Here is a 27,675-nt window from a genome sequence, read left to right on the forward strand (position 1 = left end):
AACCTTTCCAGCCTCGACCTCCTTGCGTGGAGATTGAGCAGCGGCAGTTGACGTCGTTTGACCTGCCTCCCGAAGTCTGCGATTTAATCTTGGCAGCCAAGCGTACCTCCACTAAGACGGTATATGCCTGTCGGTGGAACAAATTTGTGGCACGGTGCACAGCAAAGGCTGTGGATCCCCTCTCTGCCCCTCTTTCTAAGGTTCTCTTGTTCCTCCTTTCTTTGGCCCAGCAGGGCTCTGCACTGGGCACTATCACGGGCTATCTCTGAGCCATCTCTGCCTTCCTTCGGCTTCCGGATCAGCCTTCTCTTTTCAAGTCCCCGGTTGATCAACTTCTTAGATCTAAGGAGATGATAAGGTATGTCTATAGGAATATTAAATTACAAAGATGTTTTAGAGCACCCTTTCATTGTAATTAAAGTTAGGGTTCTGCACCAAAGTGACACTGTATTTCAGTACCATAGGCTTCCATACTTGATTTTAAAGGGAACCTCATGGGGAAACAAAAAATGGACGATATTCTGGGCCCAAGGTTGGTTTAAGTTACTAACAACCATGGCAGCCATCTTAACCTATGCACATCTCCTATCTATAGATGGTCTATCATAAAAACTGGTACAGTCACATTTCTGCTTTAGATGTTATTATACCTGATTTCTTGACCCCATGGGATTTCGTTGTTCATCCCATTTTTATACCCGTCCTACGTAAAGATCCAGTAGTCCTCTCTGCGTTTTCGTATTTCAGTGCTTAAACTCCCTGTATTGGTACGTATTTTCTCAAAAATTATAAGTCTTATATCTTGGGTGGTATGTTGAGCCTCCACATAGTGTTTTACTAGTGGGTCATTGATGTTTAGGGTTCGGATGGATGACCTGTGTTCTGTAAGCAGAGTTGTCATGGAGCGCAAAGTTTCTCCTGTGTATCTCTGGTTACAGGGACACAAGATTAAATATATGATATTTGTTATGTTATGTTATTTTTATGCTTCTATAGAGCACGGCCACTCCACGGAGTATCCCGGCGCTTTATCGAAGGTACCCACCAAGTAAGGGAGAAACATAACACTGAAGGGACATGTAAAAAACAGAACAAAAGCAGCACCAGTTTAAGGGAAAAGCCATGTTTTAAGGGCCTTTTGGAAGGACAATAGGCTAGAAGCCTGTCTTAAAGAAATTGGAAGGTCATTCCAAGCACGAGGAGCCAAATAACGAAAGGACCGTCCTCCTGCTCTGGCGCGCTTGATAATGGGAACCTTCATTTTAGATAGCAAGGAAGATCTAAGAGATCTAGTGGGCTGATACCAAGACAGTCGTTTTGAGATATATTTAGGGCCAATACCATGTAAGGCCTTGAAAGTCGTGGTCAGAGTTTTAAAAAGAATCCTCTTGGCAATAGGTAGCCAGTGTAAGGTTGAAAGAAGAGCAGTGGCTCTGGCTCTTCTTGGAAGGCCGAAAACAGCTCGGGCCGCAGAATTCTGAGCAATTTGTAGACGCCTAACCAAATATTTAGGAAGTCCCAGAAATAAAACATTTGCGTAATCCAGCCTAGAGCCGATATTTGTGGTCTTACAGTTGGTGAGAGTCTTAAGAGAAAAATGTGTTCCATTGAGGGTGTATGGATTGATTTCTGTGGCAAATTGACATGCAACACAAGCCATGCACTTATAATTCCCAATTGGGAATTCATTACCCAATATAGCTGTTTAGACGCTATCTTTATGTGTACTTGTCATACAGGATCGTACTATAAGATCTTTGGGATTTTTGTTCTTTCTGTGTGCAAGTAGGGGTTTTGGTATATAGGTCTCTTTTTCTCTAGTTGCAGTTAAGATGTGCCAGTTGGAATTTACATTATGATGGATTTTTTCATTCATAGGTGAATGACGTGTGACAAATACTAGTCTTGAATTCGGTTTTAGGTTTTGTTGGGTCAATAGATGTTGCCTGTCATAGTAGCATGCTCTTTTGTAAGAGTTACATATTAACCGTCTTGGATAACCCCTGCCGACAAATTTTGCTTTCATTTTGATGGCTTTTATGTCGAAATCCTCTAAATTGGTACAGTTCCTGCTGAGGCGCAGGAACTGTCCAAAGTTGATTTCTGTGATTTGGGGTGGTAGCTGTTAAAATGCAACAATGTGTTGAGGGCAGTCGGCTTGTCCAAAAACTCTACACTGCTGTTACTAATTAGCTGTGAAGAAGAGGTTACTGTCACAGAGATTTAGCCCGGATACAAATTCTGGAAGATCTTCTTGGTTGGCTGTCCAGACAAAAAAGACATTGTCTATCTATCTGGACCAGTTACTAATAGATTCGCTGAATGAGGCAATCTCATTATAGACATATCTGGATTTGAATTGAGCCATATATATATATTTGCCACAGTGGGGGCACAAGACGCCCCCATACTTGCTCCCTTGGTTTGCTTATATAATGACCCATTGAACTTAAAGGTGTTTTCTTGTACTACATCTTTCAAGCATTCCACAATAAACATCCTTGGACATTCAATTTGTAGGGTTTCCATGTACCATACAACCGCCTTGATTGCCCCTATTTGGGGGATGTTACTATAGAGGGCTTCTATGTCCATGGTTACCATGATATGTGTCATTGCATTAAATGGAAGATGTTCGACTTTATTGATTATATCACGTGTGTCCCAAACATATGACTGCATTTTAGGGACGTGGGGTCTAAGTACAGTGTCTACGTATTTTGATAGGGGCTCTGTTACAGACCCATTGGTGGTAACTATGAGTCTATCGGGACCCCATAAATGGCTGCCATGCTTGGTTGTTCAGCATTTAAATATTCCCATTCCTTCTCACAAATGTGGTTCTGTCTCGGTGCCTGTGTAGTTATATCTAAAAGCACGCTTAGTGGGATCAATTTTGATGGGTGTGTTTTGTTGTCTATTGTGTAGCGTTTCCTACATTTTAAGGACATATTGGTTAGTATCCATCAGGACTATTCCATCACCCTTGTCACAGCTGTTGATGGATAAGTTTTTATTTTAAATTAAATCCTGTAGCGCTGTATGTTCTTCCTGGGATATATTATACACAGGTGCAGGGATGCATTTCATTTCTGCTTTCATTTTGTTAAACACTACATGTTCAAAGATTGCTATCTCTGGACCTACTTGCTCTAAAGTAGAGAGAAAAGTCGATGTTGGTGTAAGTCCTGACCTGTTGTTGTTCTGAATATAATCATTCTGGCCTTCAAAGCAAGCACGAAGCCTGATTTTCCTAAATAAAATCATTAGATCTTGGAAGATTTCCAATTTGTTTGCTTTGGGTAACAAAGGATACACCTTTGGTAAGGAGGAATTCAGTAAGAAGTTTGTTGTTTGATTACTGAGATTAAAGATGGGTATTTAATTTAATCTCATCAGTACTGGCCATGTCTCGTTACCAGATAGTGGTGGTTGTTCTGATACTGATTCAGTCCTTGTTGGTATTGGGTCTGAGGTTGTTGGTAGTTCCCTCGGAACCTCGGCTGGTATCTTGTTCGCCATCGGTTCCTTTGGTTCTCTCGCCTGGCTAAAAAAGGAGGGCGATCTCCCCTAGGTGCTCCAGACATATTTCTTCCTGGACCCTGATCTTGAAAGTGGGTGTGTCCTTCTCCCTCTGAGTCCGTAGTATCTGAGAAGGTAGTGATCTTTCTAGAGGGTCTATTGTATGTTGACTGGTGTTGTTCCTCAATGCTTGGCTCTTGTTGATAAAAAATGATCTGCCAAATACGGATAAATTTTTTCTTGGCTAGCAAATCTCACATCTTTTTTAAGTTTATCTGTTTTCCTTTTTAGTAAATAGTCGTTATAAGAAGCCGTCCAGGGTGAGCAACATAATTTTGGGTTCGCCTCTCAGGGCTACAAATTTAATTTAAAAAAATCGTAAATGGCCCACTTCAGTGTCCTATTTTTGGGATATGGTTTATCAAGTGTAGGAAAAAGCCTGGCAGCTAACTTTTTAGAAAAGTGTACCCTGCTCCAACCTCATAAATCGCAGAAAAACTTAAATCCATAGTGGGATTTTTTAATTTTGGCCGAATATACATTTTAGATTACGTAGAAAAAGTAAAACCTTCCTACGACTTAAGACCTGATTTTTCAGTTAGGCATTGGACACAGGAACACAGATATCCTTTGTTCCCTACAAACTGACATGATAGCATCACTTGCAAACACGCGTAAATGTCTGCAATTTGGTGATTCGTGTTATAGCGGGTCAATTTGGGTACACTTAACTAACCTTTAATGAAGGAGAAACAGTACCCATAGCAAACAAATCCCACTTGTACACAAATGCTGAAATGCGCTTTGCTTCTACAGTAAAAATACTGACAGCAGTACTGTACTGCTGTAGTGAGAGCAAGAGCACTGGCTCAGAGGAAACGAATAATTGTCGTAAATCCGGTACCAGCCTTAGAGGCTGCTACAAAGGCAAGCATTCCTAATACTAAAGCCTTACATCCAATATGGATACATTGGGCTAATTCTCTCACTGCAACAGATTTAGAATATAGATATGACCCTAGTTTAAAAACACAAGCATTCCTGCAATGTGAACAAGAATATCCTCTCCCAAATGAAATAATACCTCTAGATCAGTATGAATACATTATTTACACTGAGAGATCTGGTCAGGCGGCCGCAGGAAGTAAATAACAATACCGCACTACTTGTGCAATTGTGAAGGGTTGTATGCAGGATGGTAAGTCCATCTCAGCGATACGAAGACACCGGCTCTAGAAGACTGCACGGCTCAACTGGCAGAACTAAAGCCCTATTACTGGCACTAATAAATACGGATCGAGAATTCCCCACACTGATTGTGTACGATTCTTTTTATGGTGTTCAGTCATACAATGAATACCTTCATAACTGGGGTCAAAATGGGTTTAAAGACTCAAAAGGTGGCACAACTAAGCATCAGTTTAAAAAAAGAAATGCCAAAAGCTCATGTGTTACACACGCTGAGTCATCAACGTGATGGCGTTCACGTTGAAGGGAATTCATTGGCTGATGAAGCTGCGAAGGGAGCAGTGTGTACTGCTGCCGTAGCTGCTATCACTCGTTCAAAACCAAGAATAGACGGACAGATAATGGTAGCTGTCATTGCTTCACGCATAAACAGTACAGGTTTTTCACTCAAGTACTCCTACAAGTTGGATGCAAATAACATTCCGTATGCGCAAATTCCAGGAGTGGAGTAATACCAAACATGAATCGCAGATTGGGTTTAATTCTAGCTGCAAACAAGGGTCTGGGTTTTGCACACACAGGAGTTACCACGAGAGTTTAATTACTGAAACAATGTTATGGGTGGCCAGGTATAACTAAACAAACAAGGAATTGTGTCCTTAAATGTGACATCTGTCAGCAGATGAAGGGTTCCACTGTGGCGCGTCCAGCGCAAACACCTTTACTAATATCAGATAGACCACTCGCCTGGGTCTATTTGGACCACTGTGGCCCCCTACAATCGGATGGGGCTTACAACTTTATCTTGGCGGCGGTGGATCCATGCTCTAGATTCCTATGGGTATGGCCTCAGCGCTCGGCTGACGCCGGAACTATTATAAAAGATTAGCGAGTCTTTATACGGACATAAATAGTTGGCACGTTACATTCTGATCGTGGCCCCGCATTTGGCTCTTCGGTTTACAGGAAACCATGGAAGGTTTGGGTGTAGCATTGCGGTATTCCGCTCTGTACCATCCTGAGGAAAATTTGGTCATGGAGAGGAAAAACCGAGACTTAAAGCAATCTTAAACAGCAATAGTATTAGGTTCAGGTGGTAGTTGGGTCAATCACTTACAAGGGGTCCAACAAGCCCTTAATAACATGCCAAGACGTTCTCTAGGGGGTGTCACTCCTTACAAGGTCCTATTTGGGACGAGAATGTGGGTACCTGATCTCGATTATGAAAGCACAGTGGTGGATGAAAAACCATTTGACATCAATAAACGCTTGGCTGTTCTAAGCAAGTAAAATGTACCGCCACTGGGGAAGTCAAATCAGTCACAGCAAAACCTGTCTGTATCCCAAAAGTCGGGGCTCTGCTCAGAGAAAAGATCGAGGACAAGAAAGAATTTGGGCCACTATACAGAAAGCCTGTACCTGTCCTAGCAGTCGAAGGAACAATAACAGTACTTCTTCCGCCTCTGGCCGATTAAAAAAGAAAAGAGATTTGTCTCCATTGATTTGATCAAACCACACTATGTGGCCGATGCTGAATAGTAGGCTTTGTGGGCTCCTGAGTAGCCGAGGCTCTCCTCTCGCTGCCATACAGGAAGTTCTGACAGAAAGACTCATAAAATTTGAAGAGTCACCAATATAAAATGATGGAATTTCCAACTATAAAATGGAACTCCTTCCCCTTGAAACAGAACTTCAGAACACTATTGAAAGACAAATTTTAATTCGGCCTAACACCGATGTCTACCTCAATATGCCTCGACAAGAGACACCTGTCAGTTCAACAAACATTGCTGAGTTACCGAAAATAGATTAAACTGCATCTGGCTACTTAATCGATTTTGATGCCTTCTCTCTTGATCCCAGTGAAACCGATACAATGCAAGCTCCAGTTTCCAATAAGCAAAAAATGTGTAAATTCTAAATTTTTCTGTAAAAGATTTACTTAGTATCACCTTTGCTCTAGCTCTGGATAATAACTGGAATATTGTTTTTTCTGTTCTGGATTGACCTAGTGACTGTTCTTACTCACAAATGGAAAATATCTCCCAGAATGCTCTGCAGTATCAAATGTGAACTTGGTCCTGAAACCTTATACATCATCTCATCTTGAACAAAGAGACCTGTTTTTCGTGAACATTACAGCTGTTCTAATTCCTAATTGTATAGCTTGGGACAACGTTGATTATGATTAGGGCTCCCGGCTTTATGATATTTTTTTTTTTAACATTTCCGTCTGTACTTATCCATATTTATTTTTATGTCATTTTATCTGTATATATCTGTATTTATTTTTGTCGCAAGCAAAAAAAGACGTTGCAGCTAGTATTTTTCCACATTTATTTAAATAGACAGTGCAAATGGTTGTATAGGTTTAGCTATATATGCGCCAAATATGTTTCATGCAACATCCACCCAAAAACTTTAATGTTAGATCAATACAGGAAAACACATATGAGAAATGGGAGTGGTGTCACAGAGATTACTTGCGATAATATTAGTGATCTGATGCTGTGTTACAATATTGAAAACACTGTCACTAGCAATTTTTGGGACTCGCTGGCAATGCATCCGCAAGCGGATGCATGTGTCCAGCTGGAGACGTATAGCAATCAGTCTGGGGGGAAGGAGGACAAGAGGGTGTACGAGCTTGGATTCGTGTGCGCGAACGCGCACGTCGCGTCCCGCGCCGTACACATGCGCGCGCAGACACACTCGCTCACACACCCCCCTCCCCCACAGTCACACACACACACTCCAAGACACATACACACACACACACGCACGCACACACACATACACAGCCCGCCCCCCCGCACGCGCGCGCACACACATGCGCTGCCCCCCCCAGCAACCCACTCACCGGCTTCCTTCGTGCGGCGGCTCTCAGCTGCAGGGCCCAGCAGCAGGACTCTTCTTCCCTCCTTCGGCACCGGGGCGCAGGGTAGGCTCCTGCCTGCTCCGGGGCTCCAACTCGCGACTCTTCCGTGGGAGGCGGGGTAGGCTCCCGCCCTCCTACTTCCTGTTTCCGGTTGTCGCGCCGGCCTGCCTGACTTCCTGGTCGCAGGCCGGTAGAGTAACGAGGATGTTTGATTTGCGGTATTTATTTATTTAGTTATTTATGCATTTTTATATAGCGCGGACTTTACCCGAAGGCGGTATTTATTTATTTAGTTATTTATGCATTTTTATATAGCGCGGACTTTACCCGAAGGCGGTATTTATTTATTTATGTATTTATGCATTTTTATATAGCGCAGACTTTACCCGAAGGCGGTATTTATTTATTTATGTATTTATGCATTTTTATATAGCGTGGACTTTACCCGAAGGCGTCAGAGCGCTTCACATTAGGAACAGAAATGAAACATAATGAGAAACATTACAAAAGAACAGGTTGCAAAAACATACGTTACTTACATAAGGTAATAGTGACAATTGTGAGCAACCAAAATACATGAGGTAGTCAAAAGTGCACAAGAGGAAATGAAAGTGACAAGTGTGCAGTTATAAGAGAAAACAGAGTATAATTAGAGGTATAGTCCTGCAATAAGTGCTAGACACTCAGGCTCAGGAACAAGCGTTACATGGGCAAGGTGGCACTTGTGCAAGTATCAAAGGCAAAGACATGTGAGAGGTAGCAGCCGTGTGTTGCAAGGGCAGAGTGGTGTGTGCATGTTACAAAAGGGCACCGAACACCAGTACATGGAAAATACAGCAAAAAGGCAGACCCTCCAATCACAGGCATACACTGGGAAGGCACTTCCATGGTCATGGAAAGTAGAAATTATCAGTAGTGGGAAGTCTTCCTCACAAATAGCAAGAGGACGTGAATTACTTTTGGAGGTGTCTCTGGAGGAGGAGGAGAACTTTGAGGTCCCTTTTGAAGGCCTGGGAGGAGGCGGTGGTCCGGAGCTTTTTTTTTTTTGTCCTCTCGCGGTTTGTAAATACAAAACATATTGCATTACAAATGCCATAGGTATCACATTTGCGAAAGTTATAACTATTGGCATTGTAAATGACGAAGCTATTAATTTAGCGATTTAAAAAAAAAGAAACATAAATAAAAAGTTTGCCATTTACAATACCAATAGCTCAAACTTTCCTAATGCGAGAACTATTGCATTGCAAATGCTTGTTATTAAATGTAAACACATTTAGAATTTAGACAAGTGCACCTGGGTACTTTCAGTGACCTGACCAAAGACAGCCGCAAGCTCTCAATTCAGAAAAAAATAAAGGCCCTTGCATCAGTCCTGCCAGGCTCTATTTCCCTCACAATCCTGAAGCATGAAGCCTAAAATATCTAACAACGGCCATGTGAGCTGACAGCTTTTGATTCACATTTTTTTAAACTAAGTCCTTCGCTAATGAAAAACCCTTTTTCCATAAGTTAACTAGTCTCTGCTTTGAAGACATTGGGCGTGTATCACTTCCCTTATTTTACTTTATCCTGCCCCATAGCATTTAATGCTGTAATCCCACACAGTGTAGCTGCAGCCACAGTTCTTTTTCACACAGTGGAGAAAAAAACACAATTTAACTTGAAAAGGGGCTCTCAGGAATGTTTCTTCATGCTGCACCAAGTCACGGAGGGAAGTTTCAATTTAAGGCCTGAAAGTGAATGCAACCTAATTTTCTTAATGTGTTTATTCTGCCGGTCTATCTGACCTCTTTGGGTCACACATTTCTGCCTGTCTTAGCTCCAAGTATTGGCTGCTAACAACGCCCCTCCTCCTCAAATGTTAACACCTGTAGTAGTGCAAACAGTGAAATACAGGTCCACCCCCCACCCTTTGATTAACCTGTGACCTCACTGGGGTGCAGGCTCAGCGCTGGAGATGTCAAAGGAACAGCAGAAGGAATTTCCTGTGCCTAGCAGAGTGTGATTAATGGCCCAGCAGGTGCTAATGATGGCAGCCATACACGGCAATCAGGAAGAGAGTTGTGGCAGGCAACCCTGGCTGGAGCAGGGATTGCCAAACAATTCTCGGGCTCAGAGAATCTAATTTGGTTGTATATTTCCGCTTCTATTTATAAATACAGACTGAAAAAATATATATTTCCGTCTGTATTTTAACTTTAACTTTCCAATCTTTATTTCGACCATTCGGTCATAAAAGATACACAGTACAAATAAAAATCACATGTAACTTCATCATAACAGATAAAACATTCAATACATATATTAAAAGGATCCTGTACAGACTTAAGCATCTTAAAAAAGAGAAGAATTTCTAAGTACTACCCAACATCTTTAAGAAGCGATTACGCGTATACCAGACATTAGTAAAGAATTTGGAAAGTGCAAAAACAGTTGGGCCGGTAACATCAGATTTTAAAATCCTGTACATTGGTGCATATTCCCTGCCACCCATATTCCTTATCAAAGGGAGGAGCCAGTATTTTCTAGCTGCCTTGTAGGCTGGGCAGAAAAAGACCACGTGCAAATCGTTTTCCTCCTTGTCAGCACAAACAGGACAGTGCTTTGTGGAGGAAGCCGATGACCAGGAGCTTGTAAAGGACCGGAAGGGCAATGTGCCGTATCTCCATTGGAGGAACAGCTTTCTAGCAAGTATGGGGTAGATAGGATCCAATGCCTTTTCAAACCTATAGAAATCCTTGCTTTGCAAGAACACAGATGATAGGGACCCGTCTGGCTGGGTAGCTTTGGCCCCTGCCCATTTGTGTTCGTGGTACAAATTCGCCAGGGAACTCTTGGAGATGTTTGATGCTACAATCGCCGGCTCAGTCCATAAATCAGGGAGCCCTAATTCCATACAGGTAGATTGAATGTTTTTGACCCAGGGGATACTGAGCGCCTTGGGGTGATTCAGTAATTCGACCAGTTCCGCCCTATAGTCTGCGAGATCATTGCTACTCCATAGCCTACGCCAGAAGGCTATGGGTCTCAAGCTTATCTCGTCAGCTAGTGGTCGCAACCCTAAATCAAGCCTCAAGGGGAGGAGCGGGGTACTCGGGGGGAGTGCGGCTATCTGTCTTATGAACTTATTTTCTGTTAGTGACAGGCTCCGGTAGGGCGTATGACCCCACAGTTCAGCCCCGTACATAGTCGCTCCCCTAGCCTGGGCCTTATATATCTGGATTAAAGCCCCCAATGGGCGGTATGACGAGCCGGTCATCATCCGGGCGATGCCCCCAGTAGTTTGTATAAGTTTAAGGTTTGCCCTACTCTGGTGGGATCCCCAGGTCATGGTTTCGTTGAGGGTCACACCAAGATATTCAAAGGTGGCTACTCTCTCTCGAGCCGCACGGCTCCCAGTTGTGGATTCGGGCGCAGTTTCTGGCTCGGGTTCAAAACCATGAATTTGGTTTTTGTGGCATTGATTTCTAGCCCTCTATCAAGGCAGAAAGCCACGAAGGAATCAAGTATCCTTTGTATACCCATAGGGGTTTTAGATAGCAACAGGGTGTCGTCCGCAAACATAATTGCGGGCACCCTGCTGCCATTTAGTTTGGGGGCGTCCGTATAGTCGGTGGCATTGAGATGGGCGATTACCCCGTTGACAAAGAGGCAAAACAGGGTCTGTATTTATATTTATAAATCCGTATAAACTGAAAACCGGGAGCCTTAATTATGATGTATTTGATCCCTCTGAACTTCTGAAAATACTACATTTATTTAAAATTTCTCTAAATGATCTCATTACCTCCAGTACATTTTCTGATGATTGGGATTTTGAAAGTGTAAATAATGTTGTCTGATTTAAAACAATCAGCTGCATTTTCAAGCTATGAAATGTTAGAGGGTACATCTGATTTTTGACACTATGTACTGTTACCATCATTATGGTCATCACCTTTTACACAAATCCAGTATCCCACGAAATATTTTCATATACCACCAATGGGAACATTGCCCGACACCACCAAAAGGTAGTTCGAAAACGTTTGCACAGAAATGTTCTTATTTTTCAGGGTTTAACACTTCTGACCCTACCTCATTGTAGTATAAGGTTGCACCCACAACTGCACAGAAAAATATGCTAACTAACACCAGACAGATTTATTCTTCATCCTTTATTTCCCAACTGTCTGAACAGGGTTTCGACCAATGGAAGGACACTATAGACATAAAATAAGTCTGGCGTTCTAAGGAATGGCAAGTTCAGGGAACAAAATCACTATTTCGAGTGTGCCTCATTCCACAGCAGATAATAGTTCTGAATGACACTGTGCAACAGACTTCCTGTCTTGGACTATCCAAGAACAAGCATTTGAATACGCCTCGGATTCCCAAACCTTCACACATCAATTTTACATCACTTGGAGGGGATAAAATAGATGACATCATGCAGTACAATACATCAGACCCCAATTGGAAGGGATGGTTAGTTTGGCCCACAGACGCAGTCAGACGTCAAACAAGATTCAGGGGTACAACCGAAGGGTTTAGTATCCATAGACCGGACCAACGCTATGTACAAAGAGAACATCCGGGGGAGGTGACATCATACAGTGTTGGGAAGTTGTGCCTCGATTGGCTAAAAACCTCAACACTGACCCAGGTGAAACAACACTTATCCTTATTCTGAGATGAGGTGGCTTTAAGGGATTTTTTATTAGGTCCCCGATAGCCACGTCAGAAACATTTCTTATATGTCGTCCGTAATGAAATCTGGAAGATCGCTCAACAAGAAGCTGAGGAGAGACTTCGTAAAATAGATAGAATTAACCTAGAAAAGGCGTTAGCTGTAGTTGACAATGGTATGACTACATTAACATCCAGGATTTACTCACTGGGCAACATTGTATCTTCTGCTATAGCTATACTAGAACAGTACTTGTCCATACTAAAACACAGACAGTCTCCACTACGTTCTGTTGTTATTAAGCTGTACACTGTAATCACTGCGCGCTGGTTATGTGCCTTGGCGATTTAGCAACAGCACGTCCCTATTTCCTGCATACAATCTAACTGAGATGCAGATAACGATGGCACAAAGGGGAGTAAAATATACACTGCTGCGTATCGAAAAACTAGACAGGTTACCTTTTACTGTGGCAGTCACCATCCACAGAATGGTTAATCCATGGCCATATAACACTACCGGTCACAACTTTCCAGTTTCATTATTGCCCTGACCAACAATAGAACGGCAGATATGAAGCGATGGGTAGGGAATTCATCAAGGAATCTTGGGAATTACCATACACATTTCGATGCAGGAATGGGAACATGGAAGTGTTCCTAAGCTGTACCAACTGTGAGAATTCTTTAGGAGGATCTCTCATATGTCAGAATATCATGCTTCACTGTGCTTGTAATGGTTCTGTTGCTGACTTATCCTGTCACTTGAAAGGGACCCCAGCTGCCGTGATTAATCCGTTGTTCATGTTGCTTTTGAATGGGAGTTACTTGATGCTGAATGATCAAGGTTGTTGTGGGATGCTCCTGGGCATCACATATCTTGTCACTGTAAGCTCCGGGGTTACTTGCTGTAGCTAAGTACTGTTGCCACGACCCATATAGTCAGAGAGGCGCCGTTCTGGCCTTCGTTGAATGTTTTCTTTATACGGTTTGATACTCTGAGGTGAATGAAAGCCATGCTTTTACAGCAAACCGTGCCCTTAACCTCTGCCCGAGAAACTTATGTTCTCCAGGATGCAAGGTCCTCGGCTGAGATACAGGCATTAGTACGAACAAGCTGCCCTTTCCATTTCACAGAAATGGTACAACGTATCTTTAACATGTCTGATACGACTGGTATACTACACCTATTTAAGACCATATGCTCTGGACTGTTAAGCACCTTTCAGACAATCCTCTGAGTTATTCCCAACTTCATACATTCCATATTCGGAAGCATTTTTGGAGGTCTTCCGTTATCCTATTCCTAATAGCTGGTATCCTGATTGTCATTTTTCTGCTGCGCAATGAACGTCCCAGTCACCCAGTGACCAAGGAGATAGAAAATACGCCCCTTGGAGTGCCGATACCGTGATCGCATGGTACTCCAACTGCACACACCTCGCCTTCGCGAACTAAGTGAATCTTAGTTCCTATCATTTAGACCAGTCTGGATCAACTGTATTCTGCCTGTACTCAGATGCCTGTTCTGCGGACAAGAATGCGTGTTGGACTTCCATCAGTTGCGCAACTGGACGTTGATGCTTTACTGGACCCGATAACTGCCCATGTTCTACAGTGTCCTCAGCGTATTCCAATGTTGATGTCTGCATTCTTAGGGCCACCACAGGATGCTTCAGCTCCTGCTGGAAAGGATACCGGATCCTCAACAAATGCTCAGGCCTTGGTTGTCACACAGGCACCCCAGCAGCGGCTGTGGAGAATACGGAGGTACATCTATGCTCAATTGACCTGATCTGCGAGGTGTTGCAGGGACCATCGTCTGCGATTGCAGGCAACAGTTATGTTGCGTCTCCCAGCCAGGACACACAAACATTTGCCTCATTGTGTGCTGGGAGAAATTCGTCTTTTTAAAAAAACAACCAAATTTAGAATTTTTAAGCAATAGACACGTTTGCTAAGCTGTATGGTTTTCAGTCACTCATAGGTGTTCGAACTATATATATATATATATATACATATATATGAACATATTTTAGTAACGACTTCTATCACCTAAACCATTATCTTAGCCATTTTAAAAGAATTTTTACATTTTTAAACATTGTTTTCTTTTAGTTGTTTGCCTACAAATGCCTCCAAATCTGTTAGAATTTAAGTATGTTGTCCAATCGGATGAGGAGTCGTTATTATGTTTCATATAGGTACCCCAATATAGGCTCAGGTAGCAACCTACCCTTTCAACTATATTCTCCCATACCATTACACTACATAACGGTGCTTGGGACTGACCTTTTACCTAGCTACGGTACTGCTAACACGACGTGGGGTTTTCCCTGAAAACTGGCCTCATCTATTATGCATGAGGATTCTTGGAAACTCATCAGGACTGCCATCTCCTGCATAATAATATATATATATATAAGGGTCATTCCTTCCGCCATCTTAAGTCTGACATGACACAGCAAGGTGCAACGCCTGAGGGGTAATAACTTTGGGCATATAAACACCATATCTTGCCTAAGTAGTCGGAGGAGAAAAGGACTTCTATGCGGACACACTGACTCGAGACGCTGAGGTTCCTGCACGCAGACACTCCAGCTCACAGTGGTCTGACATCCCTTGTGGGGTGTCCATCGCGAGACCGAAATGGGGTCCTACAGTGTCTCACTTCAGGTAATGGGGTTGACTTTATCCTAGAGGGACTCTTGGCTTTTACACCTACGTTCATGCTAGGTACAATGGGGTATATCTAGTTGTTGTTGCATTGTAGGAGTACCCATTTTACTGTTATGTATTTTAATACTTACCTGTATTCATTGTTTTAACACTATGGTAAAATTCTACCATTCTTTTACTTTGTTGGTGCTTATAATCATTTATATCTGTTACTGTCTTATGCTTGTTTCAGCCTGCCTGTTTTACACTAGAATGATACTGGTTCAATAAATACTTATTGAAAAACATCCCCACCGTTTATACTGGGTATCCCTCTGAGACAAGATGAGCACGAGTGACTGAGCGAAAAGTATCGCACTCTTTGCACGATCCTGAGGGATCAGGGTTGTCATGTTCGATAGTTGCCAAGAGCTAATCTCTGCTTGGTAAGAGGGGTTTCTAGTGATGCTGTGAGCTAGCTGGTAAACATCCTAACATACCCGGTGGTGGTGTCTAGAATCAGTGCGGACACCAATCCTACAGTTTATTTTTTCTAAACGGGCAGGACATATAGGTTCATAGGAACTACACGACAGTTCCTCCCATTTTGGAACATGTAAAAATCATGTGCCCATGTCTATGAATTGGCTGCCACCACTGTCAGTCACTGCATAGCTTGAATTGACGGGCAGTATCCACCTTTAATGCGAATGAGAATGGTTTTGGGGTGTCCCTCCGTCATCAGTGTACTGCCCAACAAACAAAGGAAAAAAGATTCGCACCTCCAGTCCTCTTTCATGACTCTTGTATTCACTGGAAAAAATGCTGGTTTCTTCAGAAAATGATGGACAAGTTAGACATCACAGCTTTTCGCAGTCATTACAGCAGTATGCATGTTGCTGGCAGGAAACCATGGTAGGTTCCCACAAGCTTTCTTTTAACATCTGCACATATAGGAGCCATCTTTGATATATGCATAGTTGCACCATTCATCTTTTGGAGAGGATGCTGCAATGCGCCTTCAGACATTTGAGCAGGAGTGTAATCCTCTTCTGACATTCATAGGGTAGTTGTTGTAAAAGACTTGTGAGGCTGCCTACCCCTTTTGGTCAGGTCTTGCTGAAAACCACTTTTAGTAGGACCTTTGGCCCCTTATGACATTATATTTTTTAATGAGCTTGATGGAGGCAGGTGTATTCCACTTCAAATCAAATCAAAAAAGCTTTATTCGATTTTCGAGAAATCATAAAAGCATACAAATAAAATTTATACAAACAATAAAAGAATATTCATATTGACAAAGTTTCCAAGATAAATTCCTCAAGGGATCATAAAACCAGAAATAGAGTCTCTACATGAAGAATATATATAAAAATATTAAAGAAATATTTAATGGAATGCATGATTTCAACAATAGATAATACATTTCTCCTAGGGTGAGAGACTAATTCAGTGCTAAAAAGCATGACATCATTTTGCCCTGGTCTATTTAAGCAGCCCATAACAGTTTAACTCATGGTATTTCTGGATTTCATCACTGCCATTAAAAAACGAGAGACAGCAAAGATAACATTCACATCTTCTAGGAGCAATAATTTTGAAAATGCAAGTTTACATGTTCTTATTCCTAACCGTTTAAGTAAGGGTAAGAGGAATAATTTTCTCGGGCTAGTATACAGTTTGCAGAAGAACATAATATGTATGTTACTCTGTAAAGAGTGGTCATCACATGGGCATATTAGCTTCGATGAGGCCCAATCGTTCTGTATTGGCAGAGTGACCAAACGAAAAAAGATCCCTAGGCGCAGCCTAGTTAAGAGAAAACGAGCATAGGTTGCATTTTCAATCCTTAGGTACAATTGCAAACCTTCCGTTGGAGTAATTTGCTGGTAGGTTAGAATGTTGTCATTGTGTTTCTTAGTGTCCCATCGTACGCTCTCTAAGTGTGTAAATAATAATTTTTTAAGGGCAGATCTAGTCATGGTTTGTGTAGACTCTGGTTCGTCATAAAATTCCGGGTGACCAATATTAGAGAACATCGTTTGAACATATCGTAACCATTTGATTTTTGATACCCCATCCAAGGCCATACAGTCTTTAATGAGGTTTCTATTCAATTTGCATTGTTCTGTGGTCCAGATCTTATGCCAGAGCAAACAGGGTGATATTTTTATGGTATCGCTAAGGTATTTAACACCGACCTCGATGTGGGTCATAAATGTCGACGTTGTTTTTGGCACACCTAATAGGTAACAAATGAAGGTGTTCTCACGTGTTTGAATTGAGGACACATTCTCGACACCCCATATACCTGCGCCATATGTGGCTGTGGCTATACACTTTGCCTGGTAAATCTGCAGCATTTCCCTAGTGGGTTTACCCCCGATTTTTGCAGCAAAGGTTCTTAGAGCGCCTATAGCGCGAACAAAGGCAAGATTCCTGGCTGATACTGCATGTTTCCACCTACCCCACCTATCGAACACAATGCCCAAGTAGCAAAAAGAATCAGTAACTGCAATCCTTTGCTGGTCTAAGTATATTGTACATGCTGGTCTATTTTTCTTTTGGGAGCAGGGCATGGAGAAAGTTTTAGATATGTTCACCTTTAAATTTCTTTTACCCATAAAAGATGAAAATTCATTTACAGCCTTCTGCAGGCCTACCTTAGTTCTAGACATGATGGCCGCGTCATCGGCGTATAAAAGAATGGGTATAGGCCTTCCATATATAGTGGGGAAATCGCATGACAGAGTTGTTAAACTGTCGGCGATAGAGTTTATATACAATGTGAATAGCAAGGGGGCAAGTATGCAACCCTGCCTGACCCCTCTATTTATTGAAAATTTCTGTGAACATTGCCCCTGGGTCCCGAACCTGACTCTGGCCCCTGCCTCTCTGTATAATTCTTTGATGAATGTGAGGATGATATGGTCCACCCCAATGTCTTCCAGTGTCGACCAAAGCAACGCATGGTCCACGCAATCAAATGCGGAGCTGAGGTCGACAAAGGTGACAAAGAGGTGCCCTTCTTTGGCCTGCGTGTATTTAGAGACCAAAAGGGACAGGTTTAAGCATTGCTCCAATGTCCCCAGGCCCTTTCTGAACCCATATTGGCACTCCGAAATAACCCTCTTCTCCTCTTCCCAGTGTTGGATCCTCTTAAGGACTATCCTTCCAGCTATTTTCATAAGGCCGTCCAATAAAGATATTGGGCGGTAGCAAGCAGGATCGTCCCTATTCCCCTTTTTAAAGATGGGTACTACGATCGCATCCGACCAGGTGGGAATGAGGCCACACTTATTTCCCATGTTTAATACATTGGTTAACAGGGGGACCCAAAAGTCTGGTTCTGATTTATAGACATCCACTGGTGTAAGATCCGGGCCTGGGGCTTTACCTGATGGGCTTTCTCTAAGGGCATCTTCCACTTCTGATATAGTAAATACTAAATCAATGGGATAAGGAGATACTGGGGAGGCGGTGGGTTTGTCATCCTGGTTTAAACTATCTATGAGGGAGATCCCCTTAGAAAGTTTCAAGGGATTACCCTGTATCTTGTTTGAATAAAGGTTGCCATAGTGTTCTACCCAGAGGTCAGCCGTTATCGCCACCTCTATGGAGTTATCCCTGTCTTTTGAATTATACACGGATCTAATGACTTTCCAGAAAGCATTACTATCCTTAGACCTGGCTGCCTCCCCCAAGGATTCCCATGCCTCTTGCTTCAAAGTCGCCCGCCGTTGATTAATTGCCAGCTTGTAATCACGTCTTGCTTGGCGAATTTGTACCCTGTCTTTCGGGTTCGCAGACAAAACTTTCTTTAGATTTTTCAGCGTGGAGGTACATCCAGAGTCAAACCACCCTCGGGTCTGGGTCCCCTTGGGTTTGTAGTTTCTTGTCAGTACATTCTTTATGTGGCGCTGAATGTTAGAGAAAGCAGCCATAAGGCTCGCTGCGTCCATGTCTTCCTGTAGGCAGGTAGATATGTCGGTAGGACAAGCGGACATAAGATTACGGAGGAAGGATGCAGGATCCACTTTCTCCCACTTAATTACATACCCGTTGGATCTAACTAGAGAAATCTCAATATGGTGTGAGGGCCCACTGGATTCCTTTTCCTTGGTATCAGTCAGGTTTACCCCAAAGGTAATTGGATAGTGGTCAGTCATCGGGTCATCCCCCGTTTCCCAGAAGGTTACAAAGTCTGGGTCGGTTGATGATATAAGGGCAAAGTCAATTGTGGATCCGCAGCCTCTGCCATTGAACGTTGGGGCAAAGGGGACCGGGGGGGAGCATACTTGATTAATAAAGTTGAGATCAAAGGTGAAAATAACGTTATTAAGGAGGGACCCCACAGTGGAATGGGAGAAGTGTAAGGGACCGTCCTCTCCTACATCTGATAGGCCGCACAAACCTAGCTCGGATGACGGACAGACGGTACAGTTAAAATCGCCCACCCACAATATTATGTGTACCCCAGAGGCTTGGTCTCTCATTTTATGGATGTGGTGGATCATGGTATTCAAAGTTGATTCCACTTCGTTAGGCGGCAGGTTATTGTAAAAATTCACGAGGATTACCTTTTGCGAATTGCCCCATTTAAATGATATAATTTGAAAATATTGGTTAGATATGAATTTACAGAGTTTGATATCCCCTATATTCGAGATATATGTGCACAGGCCCCCCTTATTGCGCCCCTGAACTGATGGCGCCGCTGGTGAATGGAGGGTTCGGTAACCTAGCATATGTGCTTCCTCTATAAGCCATGACTCTTGTAGGCATATAATGCCATGCTTCTGCACGGTTTCTAGCCAAGGTTTATGGGTGATCTTACTGGCTAGGCCTGCTACATTCCAGGAAATGAGAGAGTGCATGGGTTTTCCAGTTTCCTTTGAATGTAGCTTTTGCCCACTGGTCCTCCTTGTACCTTTCAGATCTCTCAAAAGCATAGGATCTGCCTGTGTAATAACCTGAGCGGGGAGAGTGTGCTCTTTTAATAATTCTAAATCCGTCCCCTTGGTGCTAGAGACGTCGGGTGGGGGGTTTAGTTTTTCATTCCGAGTAGTCTCTGTTAGGGGATCTAGGGTGTTGGTTTGAAGAGCAACAAGCCTTTTTCCCAGTCAATCCACCTGGTCGAGACATTCAAACCTATTCCTCGTGGGCGCTCCTTCCCACCAGTTGTTGGTTGGTTGCCAGCCATCCCCATATCCTTTCCCTCTACGGTTGTGGACTAATGTCCATGTCCCAAATGGATCAATGGTCTGTTTTGGGGGGTAGAAAAAGGTTAAGGGTCTGGTGACGATGGAATGGTCAGTTTCCTGGTTTTCCCATCTAGTGATATATTGGGCTGTATGGGGGTCTGCAAATGAGATCACTATGCAGTCTCCAGGAATAGACTTATTGGTACGACCCACCCATGGTACTCTCCTGGCCATTAGAACCCCTGTCCTGCCGGGGTTGGGAGGACGCCTATTCGTATTGAGCCAGTGAATCACCTTATTCTTTAGAGACCATTGGGTCTCCACAGAATGCGGATCAAGTGGTGGAACACCAGCCAAAATGGCCACATAGGGGCCCGCTTCAGGAGGGAGATCAATATATCCCCCCCGGAAATTCTGACGACCATAGTGCTGGTTAGCTATGTGGTCAGTAGAGGGGACAGTGGTCTTGGTGGACTTAAAGGCAGCATTAGTGGTAGGCTTGGGTGAAGTCTGGGTTACTGGACGTTTTGGCATTGGTATGGAGAGCCTTGGTGTTATTGCAGGAGGGACATTTAACTTAGACCGTGGTTTGGGTATTGGATTTGGTTTTGGTAGTAGTAAAGGTGGAGGCAGGACCGAAGGTATTGTTTGTAGGGGGGGGGGACTCACATTGGGTAGAGGGGCCGGAAGAATTCCATCGTCCTCAACCTGATTACTTCCCTCGACGATGTTAGGATAAGTTGATTCCAGATGTTTTAGAGTGAGGGTAGCCAGGGAGACTAGAGTCTTATCCATATCGAGTAAGTTATTCTCGATACGCGAAAGTCTCAGTTCTAGAGGTGACAATAGCTGTTTTAATGTGGCCCAGACTTTTTTAAGGAAATCTTCGTCTTCATCCCCCTTGCTATTGCCCTTTCCAGTCTCAGATTGTACGCTCTCCATTTGGCTCTCGCTATGTGTGGGGGAAAGCCCATGGGTGGGGACAGGGAGCACATCTAATGCAATGTGCGCCTCGGCCCCCCCAGTTGGGTTAATATCCTGATTGGGCGTTTGTGTAGTGTCCCCCAAGATTGGTAGTATTCGCCTTTTATTGAAAAACTGGAGCCTTGCACTTTTAGCTTTTTTACGGGCATAAGCATTTCTTTTACGGGCATAGGCAGATCTGATACTATTTTTCTTTTGTGAAGTTGTACCGGCAAAATTTTTAACATGACCAAAACAGTTGGGAAGTTTAACAGTGTCCGAGGGGTTACTCGCCATTCTTGCTCCAAGCCCACTGCCAGTTCCAGTGAGGGCTGTTCCCTCAAAGATGTTAGGGGATATAATGACCGGGGTGGGTATTGGCTCTAGGGGGAGAGGGGCCAGTAGGGGAACAGAATGAATGTCAGCATGTATTAACAATAGAGGAGGACAAGGCGGATGTTGTGGGGATACAGCTGACGCGATTTTCCCTAGGGAAGATTTTTTAGAATTTGCAAAGGTCTGAGAAAGCCTGCGTGCGGCATCAAGCTCAAGTGACACCCTGGTCTGCAGTTTGGTAATCTCATTGTCGATTGCTAAATTTGTCTTTACAAGGAAATCATCTAATGTCCCGCTAGGCTTGCTGAGCCCCATAGCAGTTTTACTACGACTCCCCCGGGTATTCGTTTTGTGTTTAAGTGTCAATCCCGGCAATGTACTTACTACTACAAAGAGGAGCTAGTCAGGGCGCACGGTCCAGGGGGAGTGGGCCAGTCCAGTCCTCGGCCGTCCTCGAACGGCCTCAAACGGCCCAGTCTTTGCCCTGTCTTAGCCCGGGCTGCGTCCCGCGCTGCGGGAGTGATGTGTTGTTTTGAAGCCTCAGGAGGGCGGGGGGCGGGCCAGCAGGGAGAGCGGACCGGAAGTTCACACTCGGTCTAGCAGGGACTTCTGGGAATTGAAGTCCCCGCACGCTCGCAGCCCCGCTGCAGCCACACGCCCGGTTCCGCTCCCTCCTTACCGCTTCTGTGCTCCTCTCAACGGCAGGTGTATTTCCCTCCTGGTGCAGGCGATGGGGCACCCGCGAAGCGGGTGCGCCGAGAAGTGAAGATGCGCTTGGCTGAAGACAGGTGAGCCGCTAGGGCAATGCGTTCCTCCGTTCGCTGTGCAAATAAGATTAAAAAGGTCCCACTTGCTTTGGCCTGTAGGTGTGGTTTTGAAGCCTCAGGAGGGCGGGGGGCGGGCCAGCAGGGAGAGCGGACCGGAAGTTCACACTCGGTCTAGCAGGGACTTCTGGGAATTGAAGTCCCCGCACGCTCGCAGCCCCGCTGCAGCCACACGCCCGGTTCCGCTCCCTCCTTACCGCTTCTGTGCTCCTCTCAACGGCAGGTGTATTTCCCTCCTGGTGCAGGCGATGGGGCACCCGCGAAGCGGGTGCGCCGAGAAGTGAAGATGCGCTTGGCTGAAGACAGGTGAGCCACTAGGGCAATGCGTTCCTCCGTTCGCTGTGCAAATAAGATTAAAAAGGTCCCCTTATCAATGCCTCATGTACCATGGTGACACTCCTGTCCTGTCATGAGTCCACTTTCAGTCAGACGTCCACCTGCCCCTAGTAAAATGACTCATGGCAGTCTGAAGGAACTAGCACCCAGGGATCGGCGGTGCTAAGAGTCGTTACGGTGAGTAGCATGAATGATTGCAGCTTTGCTAGGATGTTATTGTTTTCTATTCCGTTGATTTATGCTGTGTCCGTGCCCTTTATGTTTGTTATTGCCCCTTTATTCAGTGTGTGAACAGTGCTTTCTAGTAAATCTCTTTCTCTGAAGTCTCATTTCGTTGTGAGTTTAGTGCCACTTGCAGGTGATTTTCTCGTTTTTTTTTACATTTATAGATTCCGGGAGCTTCTCAAATGTTTGTTTTTGAAAAGAGAGGAGATTAGAAAAGAGATCCTGAATTTGGAAATGCGTCAGAAAGAGAATGAACTCAAAACATTTCATCAGATGCAGCGCCATAGTCAAATTCAAATGATGTGCTCAGAAGAAAAGGCACTTAAGGTGACTTAGTAGCTATTAATTTTTATGATGGCTTTCTGTCCGCGTAAAAAATAGTCAATAGTTTCAAGTTCCTGCAGAAAATGTTCATTTATCAAATAGAATGTAAATAGGAAATGTGAAAGGGTATCTTGTTTCCTTTCTTACAAATGTATTTAAACTTCTTGTGTCTGCACGGTTAGAAGATTTTCACTTTAACATTTTACTCATAGGATCCACGTTAACAAACGATTTAGAACTCTGAATAATATTGGTCAACTTTTTTTTCAGATTCCTAAGTACATTTCGAAAAACATAAGTAGCAACACTTGACAAGTCTTTGAGTATGATGCATTTAATGAATACCGAAAGAGTAATTTCAGAAAAATATCAATTAAAAGAAGAGAAAAAGTATTGCAAAAGTTTGCTAAAATTGGTTATTTAAGTAGAAATCATTAAATTGCCTGCTGCAGGTCTTTGACAAATATTTACCTCTGCAGAAGGACTTGCCCCCAATGTAGCAGATGTGATTCCGCATCGGTAAACCTTTTTGGTCTGGCCATAGACATCTAAACTTTTGTCGACCCTTTAATAACTATTTCTTTAAAATATACAAAGAGCAGGCTTTAGACCTGCCCGGAGGAGCGTTTCGCCTTTGGATGGCGCTAGCACCCCTACAGATAACACTCCACCAATTACACCATGAAGAGTACCACCAAGAATATTGTTACCAAAACACACCGCCATCAGTATCACCCAACCAGCAATCACTACTAAAATTGCCAATAGCAACATTGCTACCACAATTATTACAGATAGTTCTGCCACCAATACAATCACCACCCTCATCAGTGTAAATACCAATAACACCATTAATACAACCATCGCCACAAATTTACGACAAAGAACACATCACCCTTAATATCACACCACGACCAATACCACAGTCACTAATACCACTACAATTACCACCCCCATTACTACCAATACCAGTTTCACCCCCCCAAAGCAGTACTACCACCAATATCCTCAACCTGTATTTGCAGCTGCAGTGTGCCACGAGGCCCTCCTTTCTAAACAATACACTTTCACACGCAATTGTTCTCTTTTTTAATGTACTGTTTGCTCCAAGATGGTTGTCCCCCATTTTGACTGATGTATTAAAAGTGTTAAAAAATGCACGCAGCAGTGGCATAATGCACGTGGGCACATTCGTGGTGATTTATGTAAGTGCATACGTAACCATTCTCGGGCCACTCGTACAATAGAATAAAAATGGGTCACAGTATCTTGGCGCATATGTGATGTGTGGTGTTGCATGCACGGAGATACTTAATCATGTTGGGGCCTACTTTGCAGTAAGAAAAATATTGCAGCTTCAGTACCATGACACATGCATGGTCGTGCTGGTTGCCCATTTTTGGAAACAAGCATGATAGAAATGCAGATTTGCTCTTCACCGTACACTCCTTTTTTTCTTTTGACTAGCTCTGTTTTTAAATTAAAACAGCCGGTAGGGTGCGACCTCTGATGCCCTCGAGACCTACTCTGTGCTATACAAACCTCTAAGTGAACCAATATATTCTCTTATAATGCACATTATTTTACAAAAGTAAAAAGGCCACCACAGTGTCTCTCAGAGTGCTTAATTTAATTTTTGCGGAACTGACGCTGGTTTTTTTGTGTTTTTAAAGGCCAGCCAAAAGATTGTGAGCAACTTGTTGACATTTCAGGTTTATTCAAAAGGTAAGTTTATGAGTAGAGTTATTTCTGAATATATTCCCTTTTGTTGATTAGGCTACTGGCAAAAGGGACCAAAAGCTGACAATGCTTAAAACCCAGTACTTACATCTTCAAAAGAAAAAAGAAGACTCCATGAAGCGTTTTGAAGAGAATACTGACTGGCTTCACCGAGTTGAGAATGAAATGCGTCTCTCGAATCAGGACGAGCTCATTCCAGAGGTGGGAATTAAATACTCACGAAATATATATAGGTGGGAGGAGTCTTTTTTATCGAATGTGGTATGTGCACGTGGTAGCTCATAAGATTCTTAAAGTTTGAAATTAATTCCTGGTCGAAATCCCCTAGCATCACTGGCAGAATAAGTGACTTCCCATCTCGTTGGCAGTCGTGTACGTCTCCTCTGACTTGTATGCTGCAGTGTTTGTTTTCTCTCATTGAGATGATTGTGGATCCTTGGGTTTGGAAAATTCCTTACTTAATTTTCCAGTCTTGTACTAATTTAATCTTAGGATTTACGCAGATATTAATATTTTATTAGGTATTCTTGCAAAGCAGACATGATCTTCCCCATAAATAGCTTCAATGACATTTCCATTAATATTTCATCCATTAACATTAGATAATGTCGACCTGTATGAAGCGAGAGCGAGGCTTTGAAAAGCAGTGTGCGACTTATTACAATTACTCCTGCTCTCCACCTGGGCAATCATTTTTTGTGCTTCTGGACGTCATTTCCAAGACGTTCAATAACGTTCTTAACGTGGTCTTACTGCCTTCTTTCAGGAGCTGAGTAAAGAGCTAAAATGCTGCCACTTGCAGTTGGAAGTGAACGACCTGAAAACCCAAATTCAGTACATGATGCATCTCGCATCACTCCGAGAGCAAGAGAATAAACATTCTGACAAGTAAGTGCATCATGACGAAGTGCATTTTTATTTTGCAGCTGCCCCTGATTATCTACAACAATTGGTTATTTAGCAAACAAATTTGATCATTTAAATTTAAGGTGGCATGCTATACCTAGTTGGTTAGCTCTGCCTTTCGTACAAAAATAATTTGCAAACCTTTCCTCTATTGATGTTATTTCAACCGAACTGCATGTATTGAAAATGAACACTTTTGCGTCTTGTGTGTGCTTTAGAAGGTCTTGATTCTCCAGGCTTCATAAACAGGGGAAGACTGAGCACCTTTCTGTCACTTTTGGAATGTATACATTTGTAGGTTTCTCCTACCGACCGCTTCAACTTAATTGTTGAAGACCTATTGTAAATACATTAGTTATATACAGTGGACTTTGGGTCAGCCCGTAGTCCTGATTGGATGACTTTCTGATCTCGCTTCTCTACTCCTGATTTGTTATGGTTGTCCTGTTTTGATTTTGCTAGCATGCATCCTGCTACTGCTGATGAATGACATTACATTGCAGTATATGTGAGGGACTGTTTTCTCTTTCCTTTCTCGGACTCCTTATCCCCTACCTCCTCACGTTAAAAAGCTTTCCTCCCTATCCTTTTATCTTTATCCCTCCCAAAATCATCAGTGCATTCAGCATCGCCTGCCACTCTATCAGTTCAGCTAGCATCCATCTAAAAACGCTTCTTTAACTATTTAATTCATGCAGGGGTCCTCCCAGTCAAAGATGAAGCCTTCCGATAACCCTATAGCCACGGCGACCATTTGTAAATGCAGGTTCTTTATATATACCAAATAAATTCAAAGCTGGCAGTGGCTGATCCACGCATCTACAGCAACTATCTTTGCATACTTTTCTCATCAAATAAAAAGCCAATCAAAGATGGCTTAATGGAAGACCTTCCTTCACATTGCCGGCATAGCAGGTCCAACTACAGGGATAACTGTTGCAGTATTGAGTCACGCCTGAGGATTCACAAGTAAAGTGAGTCCCACACTAGAGTATTGTCTCTCTGCCATTCATTAATCTACCTTTTGTTATGCAGCTCCCCATGACAAGCACATGGTCGACGTTTTGCTCCAAAATAGATCACGTGTTTTTGCCCTCACATCCCAGATGCACTCACCATAAGTGTCAAGATTATGTGCCACCCAGCACCAGTTATCAGAACTCCATGCAGAAGAAGCTCCACCCGCAACATCAGTTAAGGGGCTGACACTCCACCCCTTCAGAGGTGTATGAATCTTTCCGAGGTGCTGCAAGTCATCGAACACGAGTCTTAGCCTCATGCTGCAGTCCTCCTTCACTGCAGGCCATGCAGCATCGGCTCGTACTCCACCACCGTATCCAGTCCTGGATGCTGGCCAGTGTGTTCTCCTGATTCTTATATCTAGCTCCACTATGATCTGCAGTCTGCCATTTACTGCAGGAGAGTACCTCACTCACTCATTCATTCAATATACTTTATTTCGGCCACTTGGGCCATAAAAGTGCACATAAAAGCAAATACCTCTTCATTGTCGGCGAGCAGTCCTCAGTACCAGTCTGCCTAGCTGGATAAGGCTTCGATGTGTAGCAAATAACCAATGTTACACAAACATCTTCACATTATGAGAAGGTCCTTCCATTGAGTGGTCCCGCGTCGTGCATCGCACCTTCCCCTGTCTGCTGCTGCTGCGCCGGGAGGGATTCTGCCATCATTTGCCGGTCCGCCACGGAAGGGACATTGTCAGTGGGATCACGCCGCACGGGACTCCAGGGACCAGGAGCCCGTGCATGCTTGCACCTGTGGGGAGGCCCGCCCCCAGCTCACTGGGCGTAGAAAACTGCTAGCCGGACCCGCTGACGCGGGTCCCGCGTCGTGCATCGCACCTTCCCCTGTCTGCTGCTGCTGCGCCGGGAGGGATTCT

The 27,675-nt window shown here is 43.5% G+C and overlaps 1 protein-coding gene across 3 annotated transcripts in view; it reads left to right on the top strand.

The window, feature by feature from the left end:
- KIF18A (kinesin family member 18A) overlaps positions 1–27,675 on the top strand; it is a 379,530-nt gene that overhangs the window by 162,325 nt on the left and 189,530 nt on the right. For all 3 annotated transcript variants that reach the window (XM_078684198.1, XM_078684201.1, XM_078684200.1), the window contains exons 10-12: positions 22,970–23,132; positions 24,906–25,070; positions 25,636–25,757. In XM_078684198.1, the coding sequence (XP_078540324.1) occupies positions 22,970–23,132; positions 24,906–25,070; positions 25,636–25,757 (450 nt within the window). The remainder of the gene's footprint in view (positions 1–22,969; positions 23,133–24,905; positions 25,071–25,635; positions 25,758–27,675) is intronic.

This window comes from Lissotriton helveticus, chromosome 3_2, assembly GCF_964261635.1.
Source record: "Lissotriton helveticus chromosome 3_2, aLisHel1.1, whole genome shotgun sequence".
In the NCBI taxonomy this organism is placed as follows: domain Eukaryota; kingdom Metazoa; phylum Chordata; class Amphibia; order Caudata; family Salamandridae; genus Lissotriton; species Lissotriton helveticus.